Genomic DNA, 24,271 nt, shown 5'->3' with positions numbered 1-24,271 from the left:
TCAAAAATCTATGTTGAATCATTCAGAATTGAAATATTTTCTTAACCATTCAATGCCTTCAATTCTTTTAATATATTCCTTAAATTATATCCATAACACTTATTATACAATTATGTTATATTATCATTAATTTTACTGTCATTCATAGAGTTAAGCATCAAGCTTGAAGTTTTCTTTTGGGCCACGGGCCACCTATTACAAACTATGTTTTGAGCATCAATTCTACATTTGAGAGCACACCTTTGATGCTAACTAGTGTGTTGGCCCGCGCTATGCTACGGGTTTTTGCCAATTGGAACACTAACCTTTGAAAATACTATACTGTTAAATCTCAAGATGAATAGTGTCTATAATAAAATCATATAGAAAATGGAATGGTAAGTTACTGTAACTGATCATTTGCTTGGTTAGATATGAAATTTACACAATTAATAGCTTACAATATTACAATACTTTGCTTACAATAAAATAATTTAGAGGACATTCAACTAACCACTAACCGTTATGCTTTACATAGTTGACAGCGAGCACCGAAGACAATTTTTCCTGGTGGTGTTGTCAATGTCGCCACCCTTCCGTTACCTAACCTTCAATAAGGAGAATATCCAACTAACAAATAGAAATCAGACTATCAAACTACGACATTGACTTTGATCAGTAAATTGTCAAGATAAGAACATGATATATAGACTCAAATGAAGAACTATATCAATAAAGAAATACATCAATAAATTGTGAACATAAAAACATGATGATTCCAATATATACAATCAACAACCCTAAATAAAACAACCTATTTAAAAATCTTACGATGAACCTAAAAAAATGTCAAAATACCTATGTATATTGTTGCATTCAAAGCCATATGTAGCGATGGTTAAATGGATTGAATTCTTTGTCTTTGTCTTCGTCTTGAGAAAGCTGCAATTCAAAAATTCGAACATTATTATAAGACCATATACTACTAATAAGCAAGTAGAAATGCCATACAATTACATGTACAATGATTTCCATCATCAGATGCGCCTTAGCCTTTTTACATAACACCCTTGAAAGTGTAACCAACTAAAATAATTCAAGCTTTAAACTAATTTAGTTTATTCTCTTATAACTTCAAGAATAAGTAAGACCCCTAAAAACTTCTTAATTTTCTATAATTACAGGGGGGGGGGGGAAAAAGAGTTCAAGATGCATTTCAGGCCCATGTTATTGATTTGTTAAAAGAAAGTAAAAAAAAAATAAAAAATGCATTCATTACATAGTTAACTATACATAGACCACATAACAATACATATTTGCATAATTATAACTTACAATCCATTCAACAAATTTATCATAACAAATAAGGAGTTACTGACATATTAACTGATTTTGGATTATTACACATGTATGTATCATCAAGAAAGAAAATAAGATAAAAAAATAATTAACTAAATGATAGTTTAAATGCCTATTACCTCTGGATCGTCAAAATTTCTGAGTGGATATTCATTGGTGATAAGAGCTTTGGTGGATGAGTTGTAGCAATTTTAAAACAGAAACGACTCGAAGAATGAACCTGAACCCTTGGAGTTAATTTCAGCATCTTCATAGCAGGTGCGCACCTTATTGTGTAGCGACTAAGTACGAATAAAATTTTCCAAAAAACAAACCTACTGCACCAATTCCAAGTTTATTTTACGCCTTCATTCTTAATTATTAAATTCACACACAAGAACGTGTGTTCATATTAATATATGAATTTGCTGAAACATGTAACAGAAATTAAAATGATAAAAATGACACTCATAATCCTAATTTGTAATCAGAATTTAACCAAAACAAAGTTAAAATTTAACTCATATGGATTCCAATACCGCCTTTGGTGGTGATTGCTCTATTTCTGATAGACATGTTGCAGCTTGCTGCATTACCTAAATTTGATGGCACTAAAACTGCTGAAATTATCTCCATCAAAATTACTATCTTGATTGAATTTAGTCTCACAAATTGTCATTGTTTAACTAATTCATCCCCTTTATGTAAAAGTCCATACCATACCTATATGATGACTAAACTCAATCAAACTGAATTCAAATTGGTCCCCAACAAAAAAAAGAAAAAAATAAAAATAAAAATACCAATTCCCAATATCTAAATATTAACTAAAATGGTCCCCAATTAACACAATCTTTACAATACTTCAATATAACCCCAACACAAAATAAAATTTTCAAAACTGTAGACACTAAAAAAAATTGGAAATCAACAAAATACAATACGGGTCATGTAGAAACCTATGAAATAAAGTGAAAAAGTTTCAAGAATTACAAGAACACAAAGAAAGGTTTAGCCTTTTTTTCACTTGCGACTTTTAGAGTCACCCTGATCCAAGGCAATTTATATCAACCTCTTATAATATCAACTGTTACTATCATTATCATTATTCAACTTTCAACAATAAAAATTAACAACTCCTCCAAAATAAGTGTAGTACGGAGTAATATCATCAAACCTGTTAAAGTTTTTTTTTTTAAAGTGTCTTTCTTACTTACCTAATTAAATCTTCACTGATGTAGTTGAAGAAACTTGTTCTTGTTCTTCACAATCTCCATTCTTTTATCTGTCTTCATGATCTTTACAATTTTCTTTCAAGAAACCTAAAAATTTAGAATCTTTCGAGGTAAATGTAATTACACACTTCTTGATTTTGGGATATAGAAAAATTAACAAATAAAAAATGGGTAATGGATATAAGATTGGTATAATAATTGTAAACTTTCTACACGACCACTACCTATATTCCTCATTACTTCGGCCCTAATTCACACCAATTTTTCACATCTTCAACTAATTCATGAATACTCTCCAAAGTAACTACAAATCATAACAACGGATTATACAAAAGAAAAACAGTCCAATTATAAATCCAAATCTTCAAAACCTTCATTACCATAAATAATACACCGAAATTCAAACGACAACATGACAACCTTTCAAAATTAAAAAAGGTACAATCTCTGTTCACAGTATCAATTAAAACATCTAAAAAACTTTCTAGCAGCATATGAATAAACTTATCATAAAAGAGGCTAAACTATATCTGTACTATCAAGGTCAGATGCTAAAAAAACCATGCCCACGTTAGCCAAAACATATATTCGAATTCTACAAACCTCTAACATCATCATTAAATAATGTTTCAACTTAATTCAAAAACCATTACTAAAAGCAACACTTTTTATTATCCGATGTAGAAAATTTATAGAATTAACAACTATAAAAACCCTTACTGTATAATCACAATCATATAGCTCAACAATCATATAGCTCAAATGTGTAACACATAATAATAAATAAATTAAATTTAAACTTACATTCTGGGAAATCGGCCCTATCAACAATCTTCTCAAGAGTATCATAAACCAATTTACTATCAACCAAAAACTTCAAATAACCCTCGACAGATTTTGTGCTTCTTTTTCACCCTCTTTTGCTAATAAAGCCCGCCAAAAATTAAGGTGACATTTAAGGGGGTTTTATAAAAATATGGAAGTTACCGTTTAGTCCCCTATGAAGTTTCATTTTTTCCCCAAGAAATTTATGATTTTTCCCCTCATTTTAGCCTTGTTGGTAGTAAGTTAGTTAAAGAGTTTGATACGTGTGTTGTTCATATAAAGAGAGTTGGAAAAATGATCCACTTATTTCATCTATACATAAAAAAGATAAATAAACTTTAAAATCAAACCAACACCTGGTAGGTCAACTGGATATAGTTAGCTAAATTCAACAAAATACCTAATCTAGCTCTGAAAAGAATTACCTTAATACTTTAATGAAGATGAGATTTTGCTGACGTTTTCCCTTGTATGCGGGTGAATCTGTCTTGGATAACTCTAATAGCCTTGTTCTTTAAACCATGCTAAACCTTTCGCCAAACATTGTGCCCTTTTTGATATAGTATTTTTAAACTTGGTCACCTGCAATGAAGACGATATTGGCTTTCATGTATCAAACTGGGCGGATTATTGTTTGTGATGATTAGGATTTCGGCGGATATAATATTCTCACTAAAATGGTTTCAAAAGAAGTCATGCACACGTATTCTTTGAACATGATCATAGCACTTAATGGTAGACATGGAACATTTCTAGCAGTATATGAATAACTAATCTCAGGAAATGTTGAACTAAATTTGCGTGAACATCAGATGCTAAAAGCACCATCACTACATTATCCAAAACATCTGTCTTATTTCTACTAGCCACCATCATCACGTTAACACAATGTCACCATTAATTTATAATCCAACTTAAGAACCATTACCAAGATAAAAGGTAACAGAATGGTTTCAGTTGGTACAATAGTTAACAAATATACATTTCCAACATCTAAAATAATACAGTAACCATGCTTACAGTTCACACATATGCAAAAACAAGTGACAAAAACATAATATGTGCTTAAATTCAATTTGAATATTAACTATTAACTAAAAAAATTAAAATACCATTTATTAACAAATAGATGCAGTAAGTATGTACCTGGGTGCCTAAGAATCACGGGTTGAAGTAAAGTCTCCCCATAGAAAACCAAATTCCACAACAACTGGGCTTATCTTTCATTTCTTTACCTTTTGCCTTTCATCAACACACACATACTCAAAACATTAATAAACCACAAATTAATTCTATTTTGACAGCCAAATTAGGTGAAAAGTAACCATTATTACCTAAACTTACGTTTTCAATTATACATACAAACATTCACCCATATACAAACATATAACACGAATCGAAGCCCATGAGAAACTAAAACAACAAATGAACCATATCGTTGATGGCAGACTCCGTATACAAGTTCGTTAAGTCATTTTGTGTCATCATATTGTAATTTAACTTGCAATTCAATACTCTGTATATGTATATGAGGCACCTATTTTTTATGAACTCAAAATACCTAAAAGTGGCCCAAACACCAACAATCAACTCTGTATATGTATATGAGGCACCTATTTTTTCATTTTTTTTATGACCATGACAAAGCTAAACAGCCGTTGTTATTGCCACAATTTAATATACGACGACATCTCATAAATCTGTAAGCCAATGAAAAATTGAATCAATTAACTAACAGACACCAACTTGTACCATAAACCTTATAAATTAAACTCTTAAAAATTTGGAATAGGAAAGTTACCAGCAATAGAAATCTGATGTTGCGGTTGGTAAGCAGTTGTGGGATTCAAACAATCCTTACCATTAGTTGCAACAGATGAAACCCTAACCGTGGAAATCATCGAATACTTATCCATCGAATATAGAACGCAAACCGTCGGTTAAAACCATCGAATAAAACCACCACAAATCGACGATTTTTAAACCACACCATCGAATATTTGGCCATGGAATCCTTTCTTTTTTTTTCTTTACCCTGGAGGCCTAATTTTTGCTGTGACCACAAAATGTTCTTTTTTTTTATGTGTGGTTTTTGTTTGCGAATGGAGGAGATGATTTGGAAGAAGCAGGTGCGGAAGAAGTGGATGGCAAAGTAGAAGAGTGTAGAAGGGGCGAAGAAGTGTGGGTGAAAAAAGGGGAGGGAAAAAAGCGCTTGCGTGAATAGTGTTTATGGATAGTGTTTGTGGAGGTGGAGGACCAATAGGAGAGTGACATAGTTTACCACAATTTATATATATATAAATATGGAGTAGTTACTTGTATTAACTAGGTTCGCATTGTTCTTCAATGTAATTCTCTTACGTTTGTCGGTCCTTTTTGGCCTTACTGTAATTGTTTTTGCCTCCATTGTTTTGATGAAGAAAGGTTTATTTATTTTTCTTTTTTGAAAATCAATATGGATCCCTTGGACTTAACCACTCACGCGTTCATCTCCCGTAGTTGCATAACTCACTCCCAACTACTGCTTTGAAGAAAACTCGGACCAATCCGAGGGCATGACCGGTAAACACACCCCCTCCTCGCTGTCCTAATTCAGGTCAGACCCCTCCTCGCTGCCTCCACACTAAGCAAAAGGCGACCTGAGTGTATATTTCAAGTCAGGGATAACATTGAGTGAAATGTTGCAGTCCAGCGGAGTCGACCTCTCGCTAAGAGAGGCATGCCACTACTAGTTGAGCTACAACTCAATGTTGTTTATTTATTTTTCTGGCTTTTTCGCCGGAAATGTTTTTTCTTTTTTCAAGAAACAAGATATTGTCGTTCATAATTAAATTCATTATAGGGCATTCGATTTTTTATACATGCAACTGATTCAACAACTGCATACTTCAACATGAAAATAGTTATAGGCTAAACGCTAAAGCAACACGTGAAGGAAATCAAAGTAAATGCAAATGATCATTCCTGGGTAAATAATCGCAAATCGATGAACATAAATCATATTGAAATACATTACAAATTAATATTGCTTCTGTTAATTCACACAAGCATCACACAATTTTTACCTTAAACCACCAAACTAGTTCTTGGAAAGTAAAACCCATCAGGTAAGCCAGTCAATCATCATTAATCTACATACCAGGGACACTATAGACTAAACATAATAGAAGTACATGGGCATCTCATTAATGCAGAGCTTTAACTTGCTCGGCTTTGAATAACATCAAGCCCAACTTCACTAGCATCTGTTGCTTGCAACTCCACTTGAATACCATCAAGCTCTCTCTTGAACCTGTCCTTGGAACTGGCGTAAATCATCTTGCTCCTCACCCTTGCAGTATCCGGAGACCTGTTACATGATTAAAATATGGCAGTCCAACTTCAAAATACCAAAGTACTTATAAAACAATGGAGACGGGTTATTATGAATTACTACCACGCGATGAAGAAAATTCTGCTCTTTTGAACACCTTCTGGAGTCAAAAAGTCATAATCAAAGACAGCATACCGGCACTCATCAGCAGGTAGGCATGCTGCAAAAGCATCATAAGTCTCAACTGGTTCTCCAAGCTTTTCCACAATCACCTGCTTCTGCTTCTCTTCGATCTTATAAATGATGAAGCGAAATGTTCTTTTTGCCTTTAATTCCATAAATTTTAGCTTGCACTCGTCATGCACCGCCATCCCTGATGCTGCATTGGCCTGCAATTTTTTAATGGGCTAGTCAAGCATACAGACATTTTATCAAATGTGGACAAACAGCCTGATAAGTAAATAAATATCTAGCAGGTCATATAAAAGATCCAGTTAGACATCATTACAAAGTGTACGGGTACCAATAATTCCACGGACCCACATCACTTGTTCATTAACTCATAGATAGTGTAGTCTACATTTAACTAGATACCAAAATTTCATAAAGAATAAAAACTAAAAACACCAAATGTCATAGATATTTTCATTGCATCACAGAAGACTCCAGGTAATACAAGATATTTGGTGCAAAAAATAGTTACACATTAGGGGTACCAAATATCTCTACTCAATACCACTTAAACCAGTCCCAGCTATGTTTCCGTTTAAATTGAAAAGTTCTGCTAATTGAATCATACATCACCATTGACAGGATTTCTAGAATAACCACGACCTTGTAATCAAAAAAATCCCACTAGATATAAAACACTGGATATTCTTACACAAATAGGTTACAACAACAAAAGACTGCTATTATCGTGAATCAACTACATGAGTAACCATAGTAGTTGGATTAAAATATGATTTAGTTCATCTCAAAAAATCCCGTAGCTATTGAATTTGTCAAAAAAATAATGATAAAATAAAATCAACCACAAAGGACCTGCCAATTCACCACCCTGACATACCTAACTTCCTCGCTATATGTTGAACAACGCATAAAATTCACTTACGCAAGATAACAAATAGTCTAATAGTGCCTCAACAAACCACATTACCTACCATCAACAATTCAATATGCACCAAGCGATCAACTAACCCAGGTTTAGTAACCAGTTAACTCATAAATCCAGGAGCCAGACGCTATACATAATAATGAGTTGACTACATAGACAGTAATATCATTGAAAAGCTAGTTAGATACGTTCATGAGCATGTTAGCATAGCATCCTTCAAAAAAACATAGAGCTCCACAAATAATTCTTACAGCAAAAATGACCTCAGGCTAATACATATCAAAAGGCAGCAAATCAAATAATCAAATCAAGCAACATAAATTGCATTCAATACTCAAATGACCAATCATATAGCTCAAAAATCACCACAAACAAGTAAATCAAACACATAATCTACAATTCACACAAATCTCAGATCTAAAAACAGATCATCGATATCAGCATCAACATATTACAGTAATCAGCAGATTGCGTAGAGATCACAGAGAATATATATTATATTAATTAAATAATAAACAAAAATGTAAATATATTAATTTATATGTGCTTAATATATGTATTCTTAAGCAATTGAGTAAACGGTGTGTGTTTATGAGTAAGAGAGCTAGAGATGACCATGATTTCAGCCGGAGAAGAACGACGGAAGAGAATTTAGGGCTCCGATTGAGAAGTTTTCTGATGAATGATGAGTAGGTTTTTGGGGTGAATGAGAAGACTTGCTTCTTGCTTTAGATGTGGGCATATATTTTACTGTAGTAATTATCACTGCCAATTGTACCTTACACCCCTCATCTTTTCTTAATCTACAAAATTTACCCCATATAATTATGTCCAATTCATTTCATATATTTTTTTTTTTACGGCGATTTTTTGACATCTGTAGATCATTTATTTCAACGACCTTCATAATTTACACGTAACACACACGTTCGGTGGAAACCCGAACCTGATCGACGGTACCCGGGAACACATCCATTCGGGCAGTGTTCCGGCTAGAGGTCCGTGAACGAATCCGGTAAAACCTCCCTATAGGGTCAATTGGTTTAAAGAATATCATGCCATCCCTAAGGATCTAACCCATGACCTCTCTATAGGGTCAATTGGTTTAACGAATCCGGTAAAACCTCTCTATCCCATGACTCAAAGTACATGGGGGGAACCGTTGGGCTATTTCACGTTCTCATTAGGGATATCCCCGAACTCGATTAAGAAACTTCATCCCAAACTCAGACTCATACCCAACGGGGGTTCATTACTTATTAACTATCGGGTAAAGGGTTTTTCTTACGAGTATCTATGTCCCATTTGCTTACTAAATATCGAGTAAACGAATTTGTCCACGGATATATGTGTCTCCATTTATAGTCAATATACATATTGGTTGTTATAAAGAAATAAAAAGGTAAAACCGACCCTCTAGCGGTTCCACACCGACCTGACCCAGCCAACATGTGATAATAAAATCGTGTAATTCATGTTTAAAGGGACATGGGGTGGGTTTGGACCCATGACCTCCCTTTTATATTGCATGTCCCCAACCACTAAGCTACCATCGCGAGGAGAAATTATTATAAAGAAACATGTCATATTTGAGACTGGTCTTATAAGGTGCTATAATTCATGAGTGTATAGTTATTAGTGATCCAGATTTTCTAAGCTATATATGATGTTGGTCCAGAAAACAAATCCACGTGGCAAAAGTCAATTTGTCACGGCTAGTGATAAATCTAACATAAAAATTGATAGATGTATCATTCCTATGCATTGATGAGTTGTACCGTATAACTCATTGATAAATAAAACGGTAGATCTATCAATTTTTATGTTGAATTTATCAACACCCCATCGCCAACAAAGATTATATTTTTCCCTAAAAAAACGTTATAACACTAATAAGGATCAGAAGATCAAAAAGGAAGGAAATCCATATAAAGCCAAAGCAAGCGACAAATGGCAAACGGCATAAATCTAATCAAGCGGTCCCACCAACAGAACAGAATACACGTTTACAAGGACACTAAACCAAGCTAACATTAGATAATCTAATAAGCGAATGCACTAAACAAAGATAAACAAATAAAACTTCAACGGTCGGGATAATGTTGACCGTTCCCGAAAAAAAACACAACAAAAGACTAAAAGATCGTCATCGACCCGCCGAAGAAGCTGCTTGAGATACTGATAAAACAAAAACCAACTCCCTTCAAGAATACCCAAGACCAACACCTCAAAGCGAGAGAACGCCACAAAGCAAATACATCCATCCATCCAGGGAAGCAAACCTGAAGAAAAAGCCAAAACAACAAACTCCAAACTCTAATTAACCCTACAATTTCATTTATGGCTTTATATCTAGAATTTGGTTAACTAATTTGTAAATAAATATAAATGCTGCATATATAACTCTCTACAATTTAATACTACATATATAGAGCTCTCTGTGTATGATAGTTATGGTTTGCACGAATTCATCTTAATTACCTGCAACGTATTACTAGAATTGTGAATTTGAAAATCCATACTTGACCGAATAACACCATTAGAAGTCGATTAGTTAAGACCACTGCCATTGTTCACGTCGTCATGACGTCTCGTGGATCTTCAACACGATCCCATTGGAACACTCCCTTCTTCATGTGCAACATTCATTCACTTATTTTTCTTTTTTAAATATTACATTTTTTGTATGATAACAAAAGTATTGGTGGTAAGTATGATGTTAAAAAAAAGTTCAATTCTTCATCATTCGATATCAGCGTCAAGTCTTTATTCATTAAGTTGAGAGAATGTTGATGTGACGCTAAACTGATGGTCTAGATCTTCGGATGGAAGTCATTTAAAATCAGCTAAAATCATATTCAAATACTTTGAAAATACAATCAACCATTCGATTTATTGAGTTCTTAAATATGTTTGGTTCATGGGTTATGCTTGGTTTTAACGTCACCTAGTTAATAGGTAAGACTCATGATATGCAAAATCAACCATTCCATGGATAGATTCATTCGAGATCGTGATCGAGGACATAGCTTATGATCATCGGCTTTGATCGCATTTGATTAGGACATTGCACAATGATCCGAACACTGTCACATATCACTATTTAGATACGGAGCTTGAATTTGTTCATTGGAGATCGAGAACACAGATTGAACTTGTTCTTTGGAACCAAGATCACTATTACATTTAATTAAGTTTGTTTTTAAAATTTATTAAATATGAATATAAAAGCACTTTTAAGTTACGAACATTTTGAGTTTCGAATCAACTAAATCAGGGTCCGTATGAAAAAGAGAAGACTCACTGAATCTACGAGTTGTCACAGTTTTCATTATATCTTCTTCAAAAGGACTCCAATTTAGTTGATTCAAAAACCTAAACGCTCGTAATTCAAAGGACAATAAATTTCACTTTTGTTCGGGGGAGCAAAGCCCCGTTGTCACAGTTTTCATTATATCTTCTTCAAAAGGACTCCAATTTAGTTGATTCAAAAACCTAAACGCTCGTAATTCAAAGGACAATAAATTTCACTTTTGTTCGGGGGAGAAAAGCCCCTCCCTGTTCTCACTAAGCTTCGTCCACTATTAACAAAACCCATAAACTGATAACAGATCATTCATTTCCCATATAAGAAACAAGAATGCAATGTAAAATCTAGGACACATACATGATGAAATCGCAGAAAAGGAGCACTTGTATTACAATGACTCGTAAAGTAGTCGTAAATCAGGTATTAAACTATAAGTCTCATGCAGTTTTAGGGATTCCAAGCCTCTTACGGAAGTCTTCCTCCATACGCGGAAGGCCATCACGTAACGTGATAGTCGGTTCCCACCCAAGCTCCTCCTTTGCCTTTGTGATAACTGGCTTTCTTTGGCGAGGATCGTCAGGTGTGTTTTCCACATGTATAATTTTCACTTCAGGGTTTATCAACTGCAAATTACATATATTCAGCACCTTAAAAACACATAATTTAATCTAATGTAACCTGAAGAACATATTTCAAGGGAAAAGTAACTACTGAACTGACCTCTTTCACATTCTCTGCAAGTTCAAGCATGGTGAATTCACCTGAGTGCAATAATGAAGAGTTAGCATTCGCTTGTAATAGCTATGAAGCAGTACATAAAAGACAGAATATTATTGAAGTAATCTTGTTTCTGTAATCAGTACTGTCACACTAATTGTTTATAAAAATATAATTATTTGGGAGAGAAGTGTTTCGGGTAAACCCAACCTCTCATTTCAAGTCTGTCCAGTTTCCACTCATTATCTTACTCAACCCACCCATTTGGCACCCTATAGTTTATTCGAATACATCTAGTGACATTAACCTGGATTTCCAATGTTGATTGGGCCTGTGTTGTTTCCTTCCATAAGACGAATAAGACCATCAACCTGATAAAAAGGCAAACAAGCGACACATAGTAAATCAATAGGTCATGGAGAAATTGAAAATACCCGTGATATCTTAGATAAGTGGCTACCATGTCAGAAACATAACAAAAGCTTCGAGTCTGAGTTCCAGGTGATTGAACAGTTAGGGGTTCATTGCTGCATTATAGCGCAATAACTCAAAACATAATTGGTGACCAATAACGAAATAATACTGAGTAATTATAGACAGGAAATATCCTATAACAGCTTAAATCTCAAACAGCTAAAGAAAACATCTTAATTTTCGAATTTTAGAAGTTTGGCACTATAATAATAAACTGTGAGAGACTTTTATCCCATTTGACTTTTAACCCAAAATTGTAAAAGTATCGGGTAAAAATTGCCACCACTACAAGGGAATATGAAGCTATTAATAATCAATCAATACAAAGCAAGCACTGTTGTATTAACAAGTTACCGAATTGCTTGAGCAATAAAATTGCTGACCACACGGCCATCATCAATGTTCATTCTAGGTCCATATGTGTTGAAGATCCTAGCAATCCTTATTTCTGTTACAGACAACGATACGATATTAAAGTTCATCAGTACACATTTGATTTGCACATGATGTGTTGTATGTCTTTGAGTATAACAAAAGGGAGACACCACTCACCGATTCCATGCTGCCTATGATAGTCAAACATCAAAGTCTCAGCTACTCGCTTTCCCTCATCATAACAACTCCTAACTCCTTCAATAGCGCAATACATAAAACAGAATATCCGGGTGTCATCATTTCATAATATCTCACATTCAACTATAACAAGACCTTATAGTTAATATTTCGGATATGGCAGGCCCGTTATTTTTGTGGTCCGTTGCCAAATCAAAAATTAGGGTCCCAAACACGAGAACGTTGCCATTAGATATCATATACGTGTTAATTGAAAACTTCTATATATCTACTATTAATTACAATACGTCTTAATTTTGTTTTAAAAGGGAGATTGTGTTTCAAAACTTGTAACTTCCGCTATTTCAAGATTTCGTATTATTTGTATCCAAAGAACCAGTCGAGATATGGTATATTTAACAGAATCTTTTAAGTTTTATATATAATATATATATTACTCTGTATATATATAAAGTGCACGTGGTAGTTTTACAAAATGTAGTTTTGTAGTTCATAATTCGTATTCTAATAAAATATGATGCAACTACATTTTAGAAAGTGGTGTTGCAATAACTACACTATACAGTTGAGGGGTTTGTAGGATCGATTTTAGGTCCACCACCATGCCATGCATAAAAACTTAAGAGTTCCCTAGTACTCTAAAACCAATTGGTGATAGAAGGAGGTTCTCCTAAGCTTATATACAAGCATTTGTTTCTTTCTCATTCCTATGTGGGACACTCTAACCGATTAGCTCCAACAATCACCCCCTAATCGGTTTGTCCATGCACTCGTATCATATAACGTGGCTTTTTACTCCGGACCCGTTCATTTACATCTCGACTTTTCGAGGACACCCGACCTTTTCCCCTGGTCACGTCCACAGTCACCCCGATATGAACCGCCGCTGCCACAATGATTACACCCGTGCTACCCGCTCTGATACCATTTGTAGGATCGATTTTAGGTCCACCACCATGCCATGCATAAAAGCTTAAGAGTTCCCTAGTACTCTAAAACCAATTGGTGATAGAGGGAGGTTCTCCTAAGCTTATATACAAGCATTTGTTTCTTTCTCATTCCTATGTGGGACACTCTAACCGATTAGCTCCAACAGGGTTAAACTCTAACTATAAATTTTGAAATAAGCAAATAAAGTATTAAAATACGGGTGTAGATTTTAGATGGAAGTAGATATCCAGAGCTCCATTTTATATGTTTGCTTCAAAAATTACTTTACTATACTATATATAACCTATAACCTATATAAGATATTAGATACTAGATATTGTAATTATCGTTTAGGTAGCGGCCCTGTGCGGTCACACAGTTCACACGTGCTCAAATCCGGGCCTGATTTCGAATATACTCAACATATATACAAGACACAAGCGCTCAAATAAAAATCAAGAGAAAATTGGTTGCCATAAAGTTACCAATAGGGTTGACATTTCCCCAATAGCTCTCATCCTGAGGATGCACAAGAGGATCTCCATAAACTTCAGAAGTTGAAGTCAGCAAAATTCTGTATGGTGAAGGAGAAAGAGTTAAAAAAGCTTGAAATACTAAAAAAAAAAAAAAAAAAAAAAAAAAAAAAAAATATTATAAAATGAAGGTTTCGAACCTTGCTCCAACTCGCTTGGCTAATCCCAACATGTTCAAAGTTCCAATCACATTTGTCTTGATTGTCTTTTTGAGATTCATAGGATAGAAAAATAAATGGTAATTAGTTCACATGAAATTAACTACATCATGCCATACAAGAATAAGATATAGCACGATCAAAACCAAGAAAGATAACGGAGAAACACACATTTACACAACTACCTTGATAGTAACTAAAGTTGAGTAATGATAAAAAGCAAAATACCTTGACAGGATTATGTTTGTAGAAAATTGGGGAAGCAGGACAAGCAAGATGGTATATTTGATCGACCTCAACTAACAATGGCTCTGTGACATCTGTATCCAAATAAGATAAATTAAATTACAACAAAGACAGTGTTCATAGTGACATAATGACATGATTTCATACTTGCAATAATATGATAATCAACAGCTGTACAAAGATCACATACCATGACGAATAAGCTCGAATCTTGGGTGACCAATCCATTGTCTTAGATTGTCCTTTGATCCAGTGAAGTAATTGTCTACAACCACCACCTAAGATAAATTGCAAGATGCTCAAATACAAACAAACAATATAATAACACAAATTCTCTATACCTCAAATAGATCATTCAATTAACCAAATAACAAAACTGTGTACCTCATTTTTTTCATTTTGCATCAATCTGTCCACTAGATGAGAGCCAATGAATCCAGCTCCTCCAGTCACAAGTATCCTCATATTCGCCTATCCATGTTACAAGATTTATCTCACTACTGAAAAAAATACATCAAGATCATACACAATTTTCGATCAATGTCAACACTGTACCTGAAAAAACTTTGCGGAACGTAGCGGAGACGGAGTTGGAGGTGGTTTACTAGTAGCATTATTTGTTCCCTGTGTAGCCATTTTCTTCAGATCACTTGCTGTATATAACAAAAAACATAAACCATTAACATATATCATATCAATACGCCTAATTTTCAACACACAGGATAAAATCACCATTTCAGATTACCTAATTAAGTATTAATGCACAACTTAAACCCTAACTGCTTCTTCAACAGCTTACTGAATTTTAGCATGCTAAAACTTCTAATTAAATAGGCGATCACATAAAGTAAATAATCATTATTTAAATTCAGCTACCTAACTAATTGATTAATCTTAAGAACTACGCAAACTCAGATTAATGAAAGCTATGTTGTAGGGAACTCATGAAGCATCATTCACACCAAACATTTTACAGATCTGAATCTAATCAATTCAAATCAATCATTAATATGCATAATTAACATATACAACTATTAATTTAAGCAAAAATGTAAACTAACCAGTTAATTTTAGGCAGAATTGTTTGAGTTTTTATTGAAAGATTGTGAAATGTTCCTCGACCTATATATACACATGCATTTGATGTATTTGTATGTATATGCAGATCCGAGTGTGATTGTGTTCGGCTACGTGATGGTCCATGGTAAGGGTGCAAGGAGAGACGTCATTTATATCCCTGAATATTAGGGATGGCAATGGATACCCATCCATGGATCAACCCGCTTTCACCCGAAATAACTAAATACAGAAATTTATCACTCAAATTAGTATAATTAATGTAGTGATATTTCATTAATTATATTCATATTCATCTTTCTTTATATTTTCTCTAAAAATATAACTTTCTTCTTATATTTTGGTTTGTTTAAATAAGCAAATGCATTTATCGTACTTTGGTGGTTCAAATGTGATTTCATATAACTAAAAGTAAGCAACTTACATGTCGATATCTTTACACATTTAATAGGTTATCTATTGAATATTTGTTATATAGATTAGTAAAATGTGACTTTCGGTCTCATAAACTATTAAAAATATTACTTTTGATCGTATATAGTGAACCACCGCTTATAATTGTTAAAAATAAAATAAATTTAAACGGATATGGATAATTATCCATTAACCCGCTTCATCCGACGGATATGGATATGGATGGATGAAAAGTAAAAAAATAAATGGATATGGATATGGATACGGCCTCACCCGATCCATATCCGATCCATTGCCATCCTAGACGTCAATTAAAAATTCATCGTGGGCCCATATAATTTAAATCGATAAGGTGAGAAGGTTGTATGTTAAGTCATGATGCATGTGATTAATTTTAATTCTGAAAAGTAAAAATAAGGATATATTTGCCACGTCAAGGAATCATCAAGTATTATTGAATTATGAAGCACGCAAGCGGAAAGATCGTGAAAGAGTAATAAAGGCCACGTTTTTTATTTTAGGATAGTTACTTAATCATCATCATCATCCGGGATGAGCTTAACCAACTTTGTGGTCATATGTCATCAGTAGCGGATCCGGGAATTTTTTTTACCGGTGGCAAAAAAAAATTTTAAACGTAGAGATTTTTTGGGGGCAAAATATGGAGATTTTGGGGCAAAATATGGAGGTTTTTGAGCAAAATTTAGAGATTTTTGGGCAAAATACTAGGGTTTTGGAGCAAAATATGAAGGTTTGGGGACAAAATATGAAGGGTTTGGGGCAAAAAAAAATTCCACCGGGGTCAAAATCGAAAAACTGAAAAAATTTACACAAAAAATTGCAAATCCACTGGGGGCGGGCGACCCACCCTGACCCTTCATAGGTCCGCCCCTGTATGTCATTCAATACGTTTGGAGGAAACTCAAATAGCAACAAACTTGCCAGTACGGTTGAATGTTGGAGAAACCCCATCCGAGAAGCTAATTGCCGGCAGTACCAATGTAACAGACTGAAACCCGGACTAGTTGTAAGGGGACTATTTTTGCCCTTAGGGTTTGTGCTTAGTTTTAAGTGCTTTTATTTTTATTACTTTATTAGTGTTTTAATATAATTGTGTTGTGACCAGTTTGTGACAAGGGTCCCAGAACATGTTTGTTTATTTCTATTGGACCTCGTTTGGGTTACCTAATCTTGTGCGAAAGATATCAGATAACTGGTAAATACCCGTGTGTTGTACAGTGTGGGAATTAATCCCAATTATGTGACTAGTGTGCTGTATTTTCCTCCCCATTTCTAGAAAATTCACCATATACACCGTACCTTCATCCCTCCCACCTAACCAAACCTTAATTCTCCATTGTTGATCTTGAGCTCGAATTGATCTTGAAATCATGTTCTTTACACTCTACTGATTCTTTTAAGGTATGAATCATGAGCTTTCATGATCAATTTAGTGTTAAAATGGTGTTTTTAAGTGTATTTGTTCAAAAGCTTGATTTTGTGTCAAAATCCATGAATTTGATGTTGTTATGGTTAAAACTTTGTGGGTTTATATTCTATAACATGTAGTAATTGAGTTGTGGTAAGTTTTGGTGTCGAAAACGAGCTCTATATCGAGTTTTGGTGAATTTAGCTTGAAGTCCGTAGGTTGTGTTCAGAATCTGCAGATGATGAACATAGTCGGTCGACAGTCGACCGACTGGCTAGTGAACCGACCGATTGAGTTTGACTTTCGGCCGATTGTGGAAATACCAAATAAGTCGACCAATTGAGAAAGTCAGTCGACCGGTTGTGTCTACAGTCGACCGACTGTCTATGTCAGTCGACCGATTGAGGAGACAGTCGACCGACTGTGTCCAGGGCAGAAAGTTTTACCAAAGTGCCTTTTTCTAGCCGTTATGCTGCCCGTTTGTATTTTGGTGTTCAGGATGTAAATTTTGAAAGTGCATAAGTGTTGAGCATGAAAATTTTAGCGGACGCATTTTTTTTTACTAATTTTGCTATAATTCGCTGTCAGTGTGTCTAATCTTGATGGGAACACTATTCTAACTTGGTTTTTGCTGTTCTCAGGAGATAAGGACAACGAGGAAGCTCAGAAATAATAATAACTGAGCAGTTGCTGGTAATTGGTGAGTGGGTCTATCTACGGATAGAGTTTAAGTAGCATATCATGCTACTGTGGTTGACTTTTTTACCATGCTTAGTGTAGAAATTGCCATGTTAGAATAATAATATCGTTTGCCTGATGTTGTATGTGAATTTTGTGTACACTGTGTGAATGGCACCAGTCGGGCCTAGGGAGACTGGGGACTCGAGACCGTGCCTAGGAGAGGTTAGAGTCTGTATGAGGTCAACCGTGCCTAGGGGAGGTTGGGTCCATAGGCTACTAATTGTGGAGTATAGTGTGAACGATGCACCCCCTGCATCTGGAGAACTATACTGTGAATTGAGTAGCAGGGACTATCGGTAGACTCAGGCCCGATCAGCTGGGAGTCGTGTGCTCGTACAAGCCGCCGATCCTCGTATTGTCTTATTGTATGCTAGTTGGTGGTTAGCATGTATTGTTGTTCGTATATAGCTTGTGTGTGGCTTAAGCTATATCTGTTAGATAGATTCCATTCACTTAGCGGTGCGCTAATCCCCCACATATTCTCCCCTTGCAGGTTTAGGTACTGCTAGTCGGGATGGGTGCTGTTGCAGAAGACATGTTTGACAACCCAACTCTGATGTGAACTTTTGTATAAATAATGTTTTGTAATAACTTAACACCGTTGTGTAAACTTAAACATAATTGCACGGATTAATGTAATGACGTGACTTATATTGTGTTTATTATTAAAGTCTTCCGCTGTGTATTAAAAAAAAAAAAAAAAAAAAAAAGGCCGGTGTTACAACCAATTAGATCATGGCCCTTGAAATTAAACATGCACCTACTCGTTGAGGACAAATATGTCGCCCCCTCGTATACCACTCAGGCAATGCCTCGGTTGTAGTTTCTTATTCCTTTCTCCAGCAATCTCATTACTTTGACGAACTTTAAGGGTCCTCACGAAGTTGCTCAATATTCGTCGTTAGCCCCTCTGTAATCCCATAGAATTTTCTTCATTGATGATTCGGATAAAGAAACTAGACTAGAATGCCTCAAACAAGTTCTGGGGGATTAAACCCCACATCCACATCACATCTAGTATCAGTCTCCAAGACCTAAGATTCCATAATAATCCACGAGGCACTATCTCACAGTAACATCCTTACATGAAGCATCCTTTCGTGAAGCAGGTGGGGCTTCATCGAGTGATGCTACCCTATTTTGTGGGTATGATTATGAATTAGTTACAAAGATGTTAAGTTAATGTGAGAAAAGCAGTGTGTTAGATCATTCCCATCGGCAAGTGATGGGGAATGTCATGAAGAATGTCATGCGAGGGCACAATTGGCATTATCTTGTCATAGCTTTGCCCTCCACCGCCCTCACCTCTGTCGCCCTCCTTTTTTTCTTCCACAAGCACATTTCAGGACGAGTTGTTTTCTCTTTCTTCTTTATTTTGCATAATAAACTTGTACATATTGCTATTAAAGTTGTAAATTTATTTATTTAATTAATTTTATGGGGTATGTAATGAGATAAAGTTATAAATTTATTTATATAATTAATTTTATGGGGTATGTAATGAGAAGAAGTATGTCATGATTGGTAGTGGTGTGTTACGGGAGTGTTATGAGAGGAAGTGTTGAGTAAGGTGGAAAGAGAAAGCTGATGTGGCGCTGAGGAAATGCTCATGACGGCATCATGGTTGGGATTGGTCTTGTATGACTATTAGACGAAAAGTCTAAAGGTTCTACGGTTCTACCTTAGAAAATGACATATGATTATCACAGGAGTCTTATTAATTTTGAGGTAATAAGTTCAAGTCCCGTCATAAACGAAAATGTGTGTGTGTGTGTGTGTTTGCCGCTAAAAAAATTCACAATATATCATTTAGTAACAGTTTGCCTTTATATAAAGCCACATAATGAACAAAATGAGGAAGCACATTTTGTGACAAAAATCACACATAAAATTGATGACTTGCTTATGTAGGACTTTCATTGTTTAGTTGTCGAAAGATAACAGAACAGAACACAGGTACACAGTATGCGAAAAACCATCTCAGGCCATTGTACGATCCTTTAAGAATGACATTTATGTGTCAAAAGTACAACTTTCAGTCTTTCACTAACAATCTTGCATAAGTTCAAAAAACTGGTGCAGGTCCCTTGAACAAAGCACAAACAGAGTCCATTTTATACCACTCCATAATAACAAGCTCGTCGACTTTTAACAGCGTCTTGAGTCAAAAGATTCACGAGCTAACCAAACAGGATCATAAAAAAATGTCCGAATAATGACATTTTTTAGAACTCTGTTTCACAAGTCATCATAACATACGTAAACAAAAGCAAAACAAGAGTGTAAAACGAATATATGAAATAAGATGCGTAACATGGCAAATCCACAAGGGCCAGATCCGCGATAAGGACTCGCCAGTTCGGTTTCACATAAGTTCTTGTGATTTTCTCACACATCGGCCAACTTTCTTCCTGAACTCGTCTCTTCTGTCTCTCCATTCTTTCTGAAACCCGCAACATTGTATGTGATGAATTTAGGCAGAAATTAGCTTATTTGATGCATCATGGAGTTAGAACAACAATGCATACAAAAGTTTATTACATAAAGAAACATGTATAGTTTAGTAATTTTCTGCAGTATTTCTATCTTCAAAAAAAAGGAATTCTCAAAAGGCATTCACTTCAGATCTTGTAATTTAGATGGTTTTCATGTACGAAGACATCAACATCACATGAGGAAAAAAGTCCACATATTAGTAATGACCGACACATCAGCAGCCACATCATTCAAGCTAGCCAATCTTAAGACCGCGTAACTATGGTTAGATTCCTCTTAAGACCAGTCCCAATGCAGCTCACCAAAAGCTCGCCTTCAAGCTAGCCAATATTGACGCTGTTGACACGGGCTAGCCAATCTTGGCCCGTGGTTGATTTCGTCAATATTTGGCATTTTTGAAGACGACTCTTTGCATTTTTGTTGCACATTTAACTTTAGTACTTATACTTTGTATTATTTAGTTAATTTAATTAGACCAGGCAGATAAGGCCTAAAGCCTCAAAAAGAGGCCCATTGGGTTTACTTGAAGACCCAAATGGGTCCAAGCATATAATAGAAAAAGAAAAAGAAGAGGTCCATTACAAAAACTCATCAAAGCTCAACTTCTTTTAAAAGATTGATGGGCCCTAGGCTTGACCCAATTGGGTCCTACTAAAATTAAATTGAGGCTCGTTATTCGACGCATGTTTTAGACGCGCGTTTTCGACCCGCGTTTTTCGACCCTAATTTATGTGATAGGGTATGTCATGGTTGAGAGGGAAATGTCTTGGACTAGTGATGGGAAGAAAATGGTGAGATGGCGTTGATGTGGCAACGTGTTAATATTAACATGGGTGTCATTGTTGGGAGTGGTCTGAGTAGAAAACTACAAAGGTTGCACCTTTCTATCAAAATATTGAAATTTGGATCCTTCTTGGGATTGAGGTAACTCTATGTTCCTCTACAAAGAAATATGACCCTGCGTTTATGCAATTTGCCAATGAAAAACATATATCTTACCGCGGCCTCCACATTAGCAGGTGATTCGTCGTTAGGGCTAGAAAGCATTGATATAATGCTCAAGACTATGCTCTCTACCTGAAAATAGTGTATATTTAATCAACTAATGAAAAGTCCACAACAATACATCGAAAGACAGATCAAACAAACTGCAGATAACTTAATAGAGTGGTAAGACTTTGTCACTTCGTTAAGAATTTAAACAAAAAATTAAGCATAGGAGGCAATTAGGCACGATGATTGGTTACAGAATGTTTGATAACGGGTCAAATGGGATTGTGTTGACCCGACAATCTTTATTAATATAAAACTCAAATAAAGGTTATAGCTTGTAACCATTTGAATCTACTTTGATCCGCCCAAAGTGACGTGTGTTCTTATAAGGAAACAATTGCATCAAAACAGCAAAAATTTCGGATTGAACCATCGAAAACGTACCGTATGAACTGGTGTCCAGCGCTCACTTGAAAGCTCATAGCCATTAGGATCATCACCAGGTGGATGAAGAATCGATATACAGACCTTGCCATCAGAGTAAACTGTACAACCCAAAGAAACCATCTTTTTAAATAGACTCGATGAGATCTTAGGAATTTATACACGATGAATATAAAAACAAATTGATAATAAAAAATGTGTCACGTATACACCCTACTAACCATTTGGATGCCAAACCTCTGAGGTAAATCTTACAGTTGGAGGGCTGTTTGGATAATTTTGTGGGAAGGTCATTATAGCATTAAAAAATCCACCATCACTAAAACAATAACATTCAGAAATTAATAGTCAGAAACATATCCTACATTACATAATCTTGAAAGTTTCAAATACTATCCTCCAATCACATGATCTGTCACCGGTTAAACATAGAAATCCATTAAATGTAGACACCGCGTCAATGCAAAGAAGCCTGTAATTTGATAATTGATAAACAAACTCCATAATATGTAAGATAGATGTTTGTGATCAAGCTTCGGTGCCCACAAGACATAACATGATGTGCACAGAACAACACCAAATACAGTCATCGTCATATTCATGATTGTTAAAACTCTCACTCAATGCCTTCAATCGATGTCCTGAACTTTATTGGTGATATTCATATTCATGGCAATTGTAGCATAAACATTTCTTGTATGTTTTTTTAGCGATATGCTCTTATGATGTACTATAAAACATTGATTTTACATACAGATTTGAACCTTTTCGAAAATGAAAAAATTCAGATTAAAAAAAAAAAAAAAAAATCAAAGCCAAGAAACATGAACATGATCATGAAGAACTAATTTTACCTATAATACATGGTCATGTAACATCAAGCTTCAATCTTTGTACATATTAAAGAAAAAAATATTCTGAAACTTTTATACAAAACAGTGAATTTGACATTAAAAGAAAGAAATCCAAGTAATAAGCTAAACTAACTAAAAACCCTAACTTTACAACAACTAATCATTCAAAACCCTAATTAACCTAAACCCACAAAATCAATTTCCTAATTGAAGGGCACCACAACACAAAGATTCAATCTTTATAACAAAATATATAAAAAATACTCACTATAATGTATCAGGCGGTCCGATAATAGTGACACTCCATTCAAATAAATTACTTTCATCAACAAGACCAGCGGAGAATCCATCAACAGGGTTTTTACAAAGCTCTGTATTTAAACAAACAAATAACTGGATCAACATCATTGATTAAAATATTAAATATACATAACATAATGTATATTACTATATTTAAATTTATATTATTAAACTATAATATTTATATATTTATATGTATTATGTATTATGTATAATATATAATATAAGAAAAATAAAAGAACTGAAATGATAAGAATATAACCTTTGAGTTGTTTCTGAAGAAGGAGACTTGCTTGAGATGGAGATGCCATGGAAGATAGAAGATAAAAGAATGGAGGCCGATGTGAGGAAATTGAAAGGGCAAAATTCAACGAAAATGAATGTTAGCGTAAGCCCTTGTTTGATTGATTGATTTACAATACATACAATACAATACAATAATGGTTGCAATTTAAAGTGTTTGGGTTGGGAATGGAATATCATTTACATTTACATGATTTATTATTACGGTGTTTCTTTCAATCAAAACAATGAAAAGAGCATAATACAAAGAGAATACAAATAAAGAAACTTTCGAAATACAAATAAAGAAACTTTTGAAACATTGGAGCAATAAAATTAATATCATTTCATGCTAACCATATAGCCCAAATCGTAGTCGGCCAGATTAATCTCCAAAATTTAGTATTGCCAATCCCCATCCCAAAATACTAATCGGCCGAAAACTTAAAATTGTTCCAGAATTACCCACCTTTATTACCCTAGTTCGGTTAGT

General features: G+C 34.7%; 3 protein-coding genes and 1 long non-coding RNA gene across 8 annotated transcripts; all 4 read right to left on the bottom strand.

Annotated features, from left to right (window-relative positions):
* Positions 1 to 1,521: 1,521 nt before the first annotated feature.
* LOC139843226 (uncharacterized) lies at positions 1,522 to 5,555 on the bottom strand. Of its 3 annotated transcripts, XR_011757488.1 has the most exons (5): positions 5,179 to 5,555; positions 4,524 to 4,619; positions 3,803 to 3,959; positions 2,535 to 2,639; positions 1,522 to 2,040 (listed from the first exon to the last, which is right to left on the bottom strand). It is a non-coding gene; the product is annotated as an uncharacterized lncRNA (long non-coding RNA). The 3 variants fall into 3 exon arrangements; XR_011757486.1 differs by having other exon boundaries at positions 1,522 to 2,639; XR_011757487.1 differs by lacking the exon at positions 4,524 to 4,619 and having other exon boundaries at positions 1,522 to 2,639.
* Positions 5,556 to 6,360: 805 nt separating this feature from the next.
* LOC139843563 (actin-depolymerizing factor 2-like) lies at positions 6,361 to 8,539 on the bottom strand. 3 transcript variants are annotated; one of them, XM_071833670.1, is made up of 3 exons: positions 8,423 to 8,539; positions 6,814 to 7,079; positions 6,361 to 6,726 (listed from the first exon to the last, which is right to left on the bottom strand). In XM_071833670.1, exons 1-3 carry the CDS (start codon positions 8,423 to 8,425, stop codon positions 6,576 to 6,578), a joined length of 420 nt encoding a protein of 139 aa, XP_071689771.1. In that variant the 5' UTR covers positions 8,426 to 8,539; the 3' UTR covers positions 6,361 to 6,575. The 3 variants fall into 3 exon arrangements, with proteins under 3 accessions (XP_071689771.1, XP_071689772.1, XP_071689773.1); XM_071833671.1 differs by having other exon boundaries at positions 6,817 to 7,079; XM_071833672.1 differs by having other exon boundaries at positions 6,886 to 7,079.
* A 2,774-nt stretch (positions 8,540 to 11,313) lies between these two features.
* Positions 11,314 to 15,945, bottom strand: LOC139843562 (UDP-glucuronic acid decarboxylase 6-like). Its single transcript, XM_071833669.1, has 13 exons — positions 15,810 to 15,945; positions 15,304 to 15,401; positions 15,133 to 15,219; positions 14,939 to 15,026; positions 14,731 to 14,822; positions 14,485 to 14,549; positions 14,297 to 14,385; positions 12,861 to 12,938; positions 12,663 to 12,756; positions 12,295 to 12,361; positions 12,142 to 12,205; positions 11,838 to 11,878; positions 11,314 to 11,740 (listed from the first exon to the last, which is right to left on the bottom strand). Exons 2-13 carry the CDS (start codon positions 15,382 to 15,384, stop codon positions 11,555 to 11,557), a joined length of 1,032 nt encoding a protein of 343 aa, XP_071689770.1. The 5' UTR covers positions 15,385 to 15,401; positions 15,810 to 15,945; the 3' UTR covers positions 11,314 to 11,554.
* Positions 15,946 to 20,606: 4,661 nt separating this feature from the next.
* LOC139839560 (ubiquitin-conjugating enzyme E2 7) lies at positions 20,607 to 23,936 on the bottom strand. The gene is made up of 6 exons (XM_071829653.1): positions 23,759 to 23,936; positions 23,465 to 23,567; positions 22,564 to 22,661; positions 22,343 to 22,443; positions 21,905 to 21,982; positions 20,607 to 20,852 (listed from the first exon to the last, which is right to left on the bottom strand). The coding sequence occupies exons 1-6, from the start codon at positions 23,805 to 23,807 to the stop codon at positions 20,775 to 20,777; spliced, it is 507 nt and encodes a 168-aa protein (XP_071685754.1). The 5' UTR covers positions 23,808 to 23,936; the 3' UTR covers positions 20,607 to 20,774.
* Positions 23,937 to 24,271: the final 335 nt, after the last annotated feature.

This window comes from Rutidosis leptorrhynchoides, chromosome 4 (genome assembly GCF_046630445.1).
Source record: "Rutidosis leptorrhynchoides isolate AG116_Rl617_1_P2 chromosome 4, CSIRO_AGI_Rlap_v1, whole genome shotgun sequence".
Lineage (NCBI taxonomy): Eukaryota > Viridiplantae > Streptophyta > Magnoliopsida > Asterales > Asteraceae > Rutidosis > Rutidosis leptorrhynchoides.
This window is presented reverse-complemented; position numbering and strand designations above follow the sequence as displayed.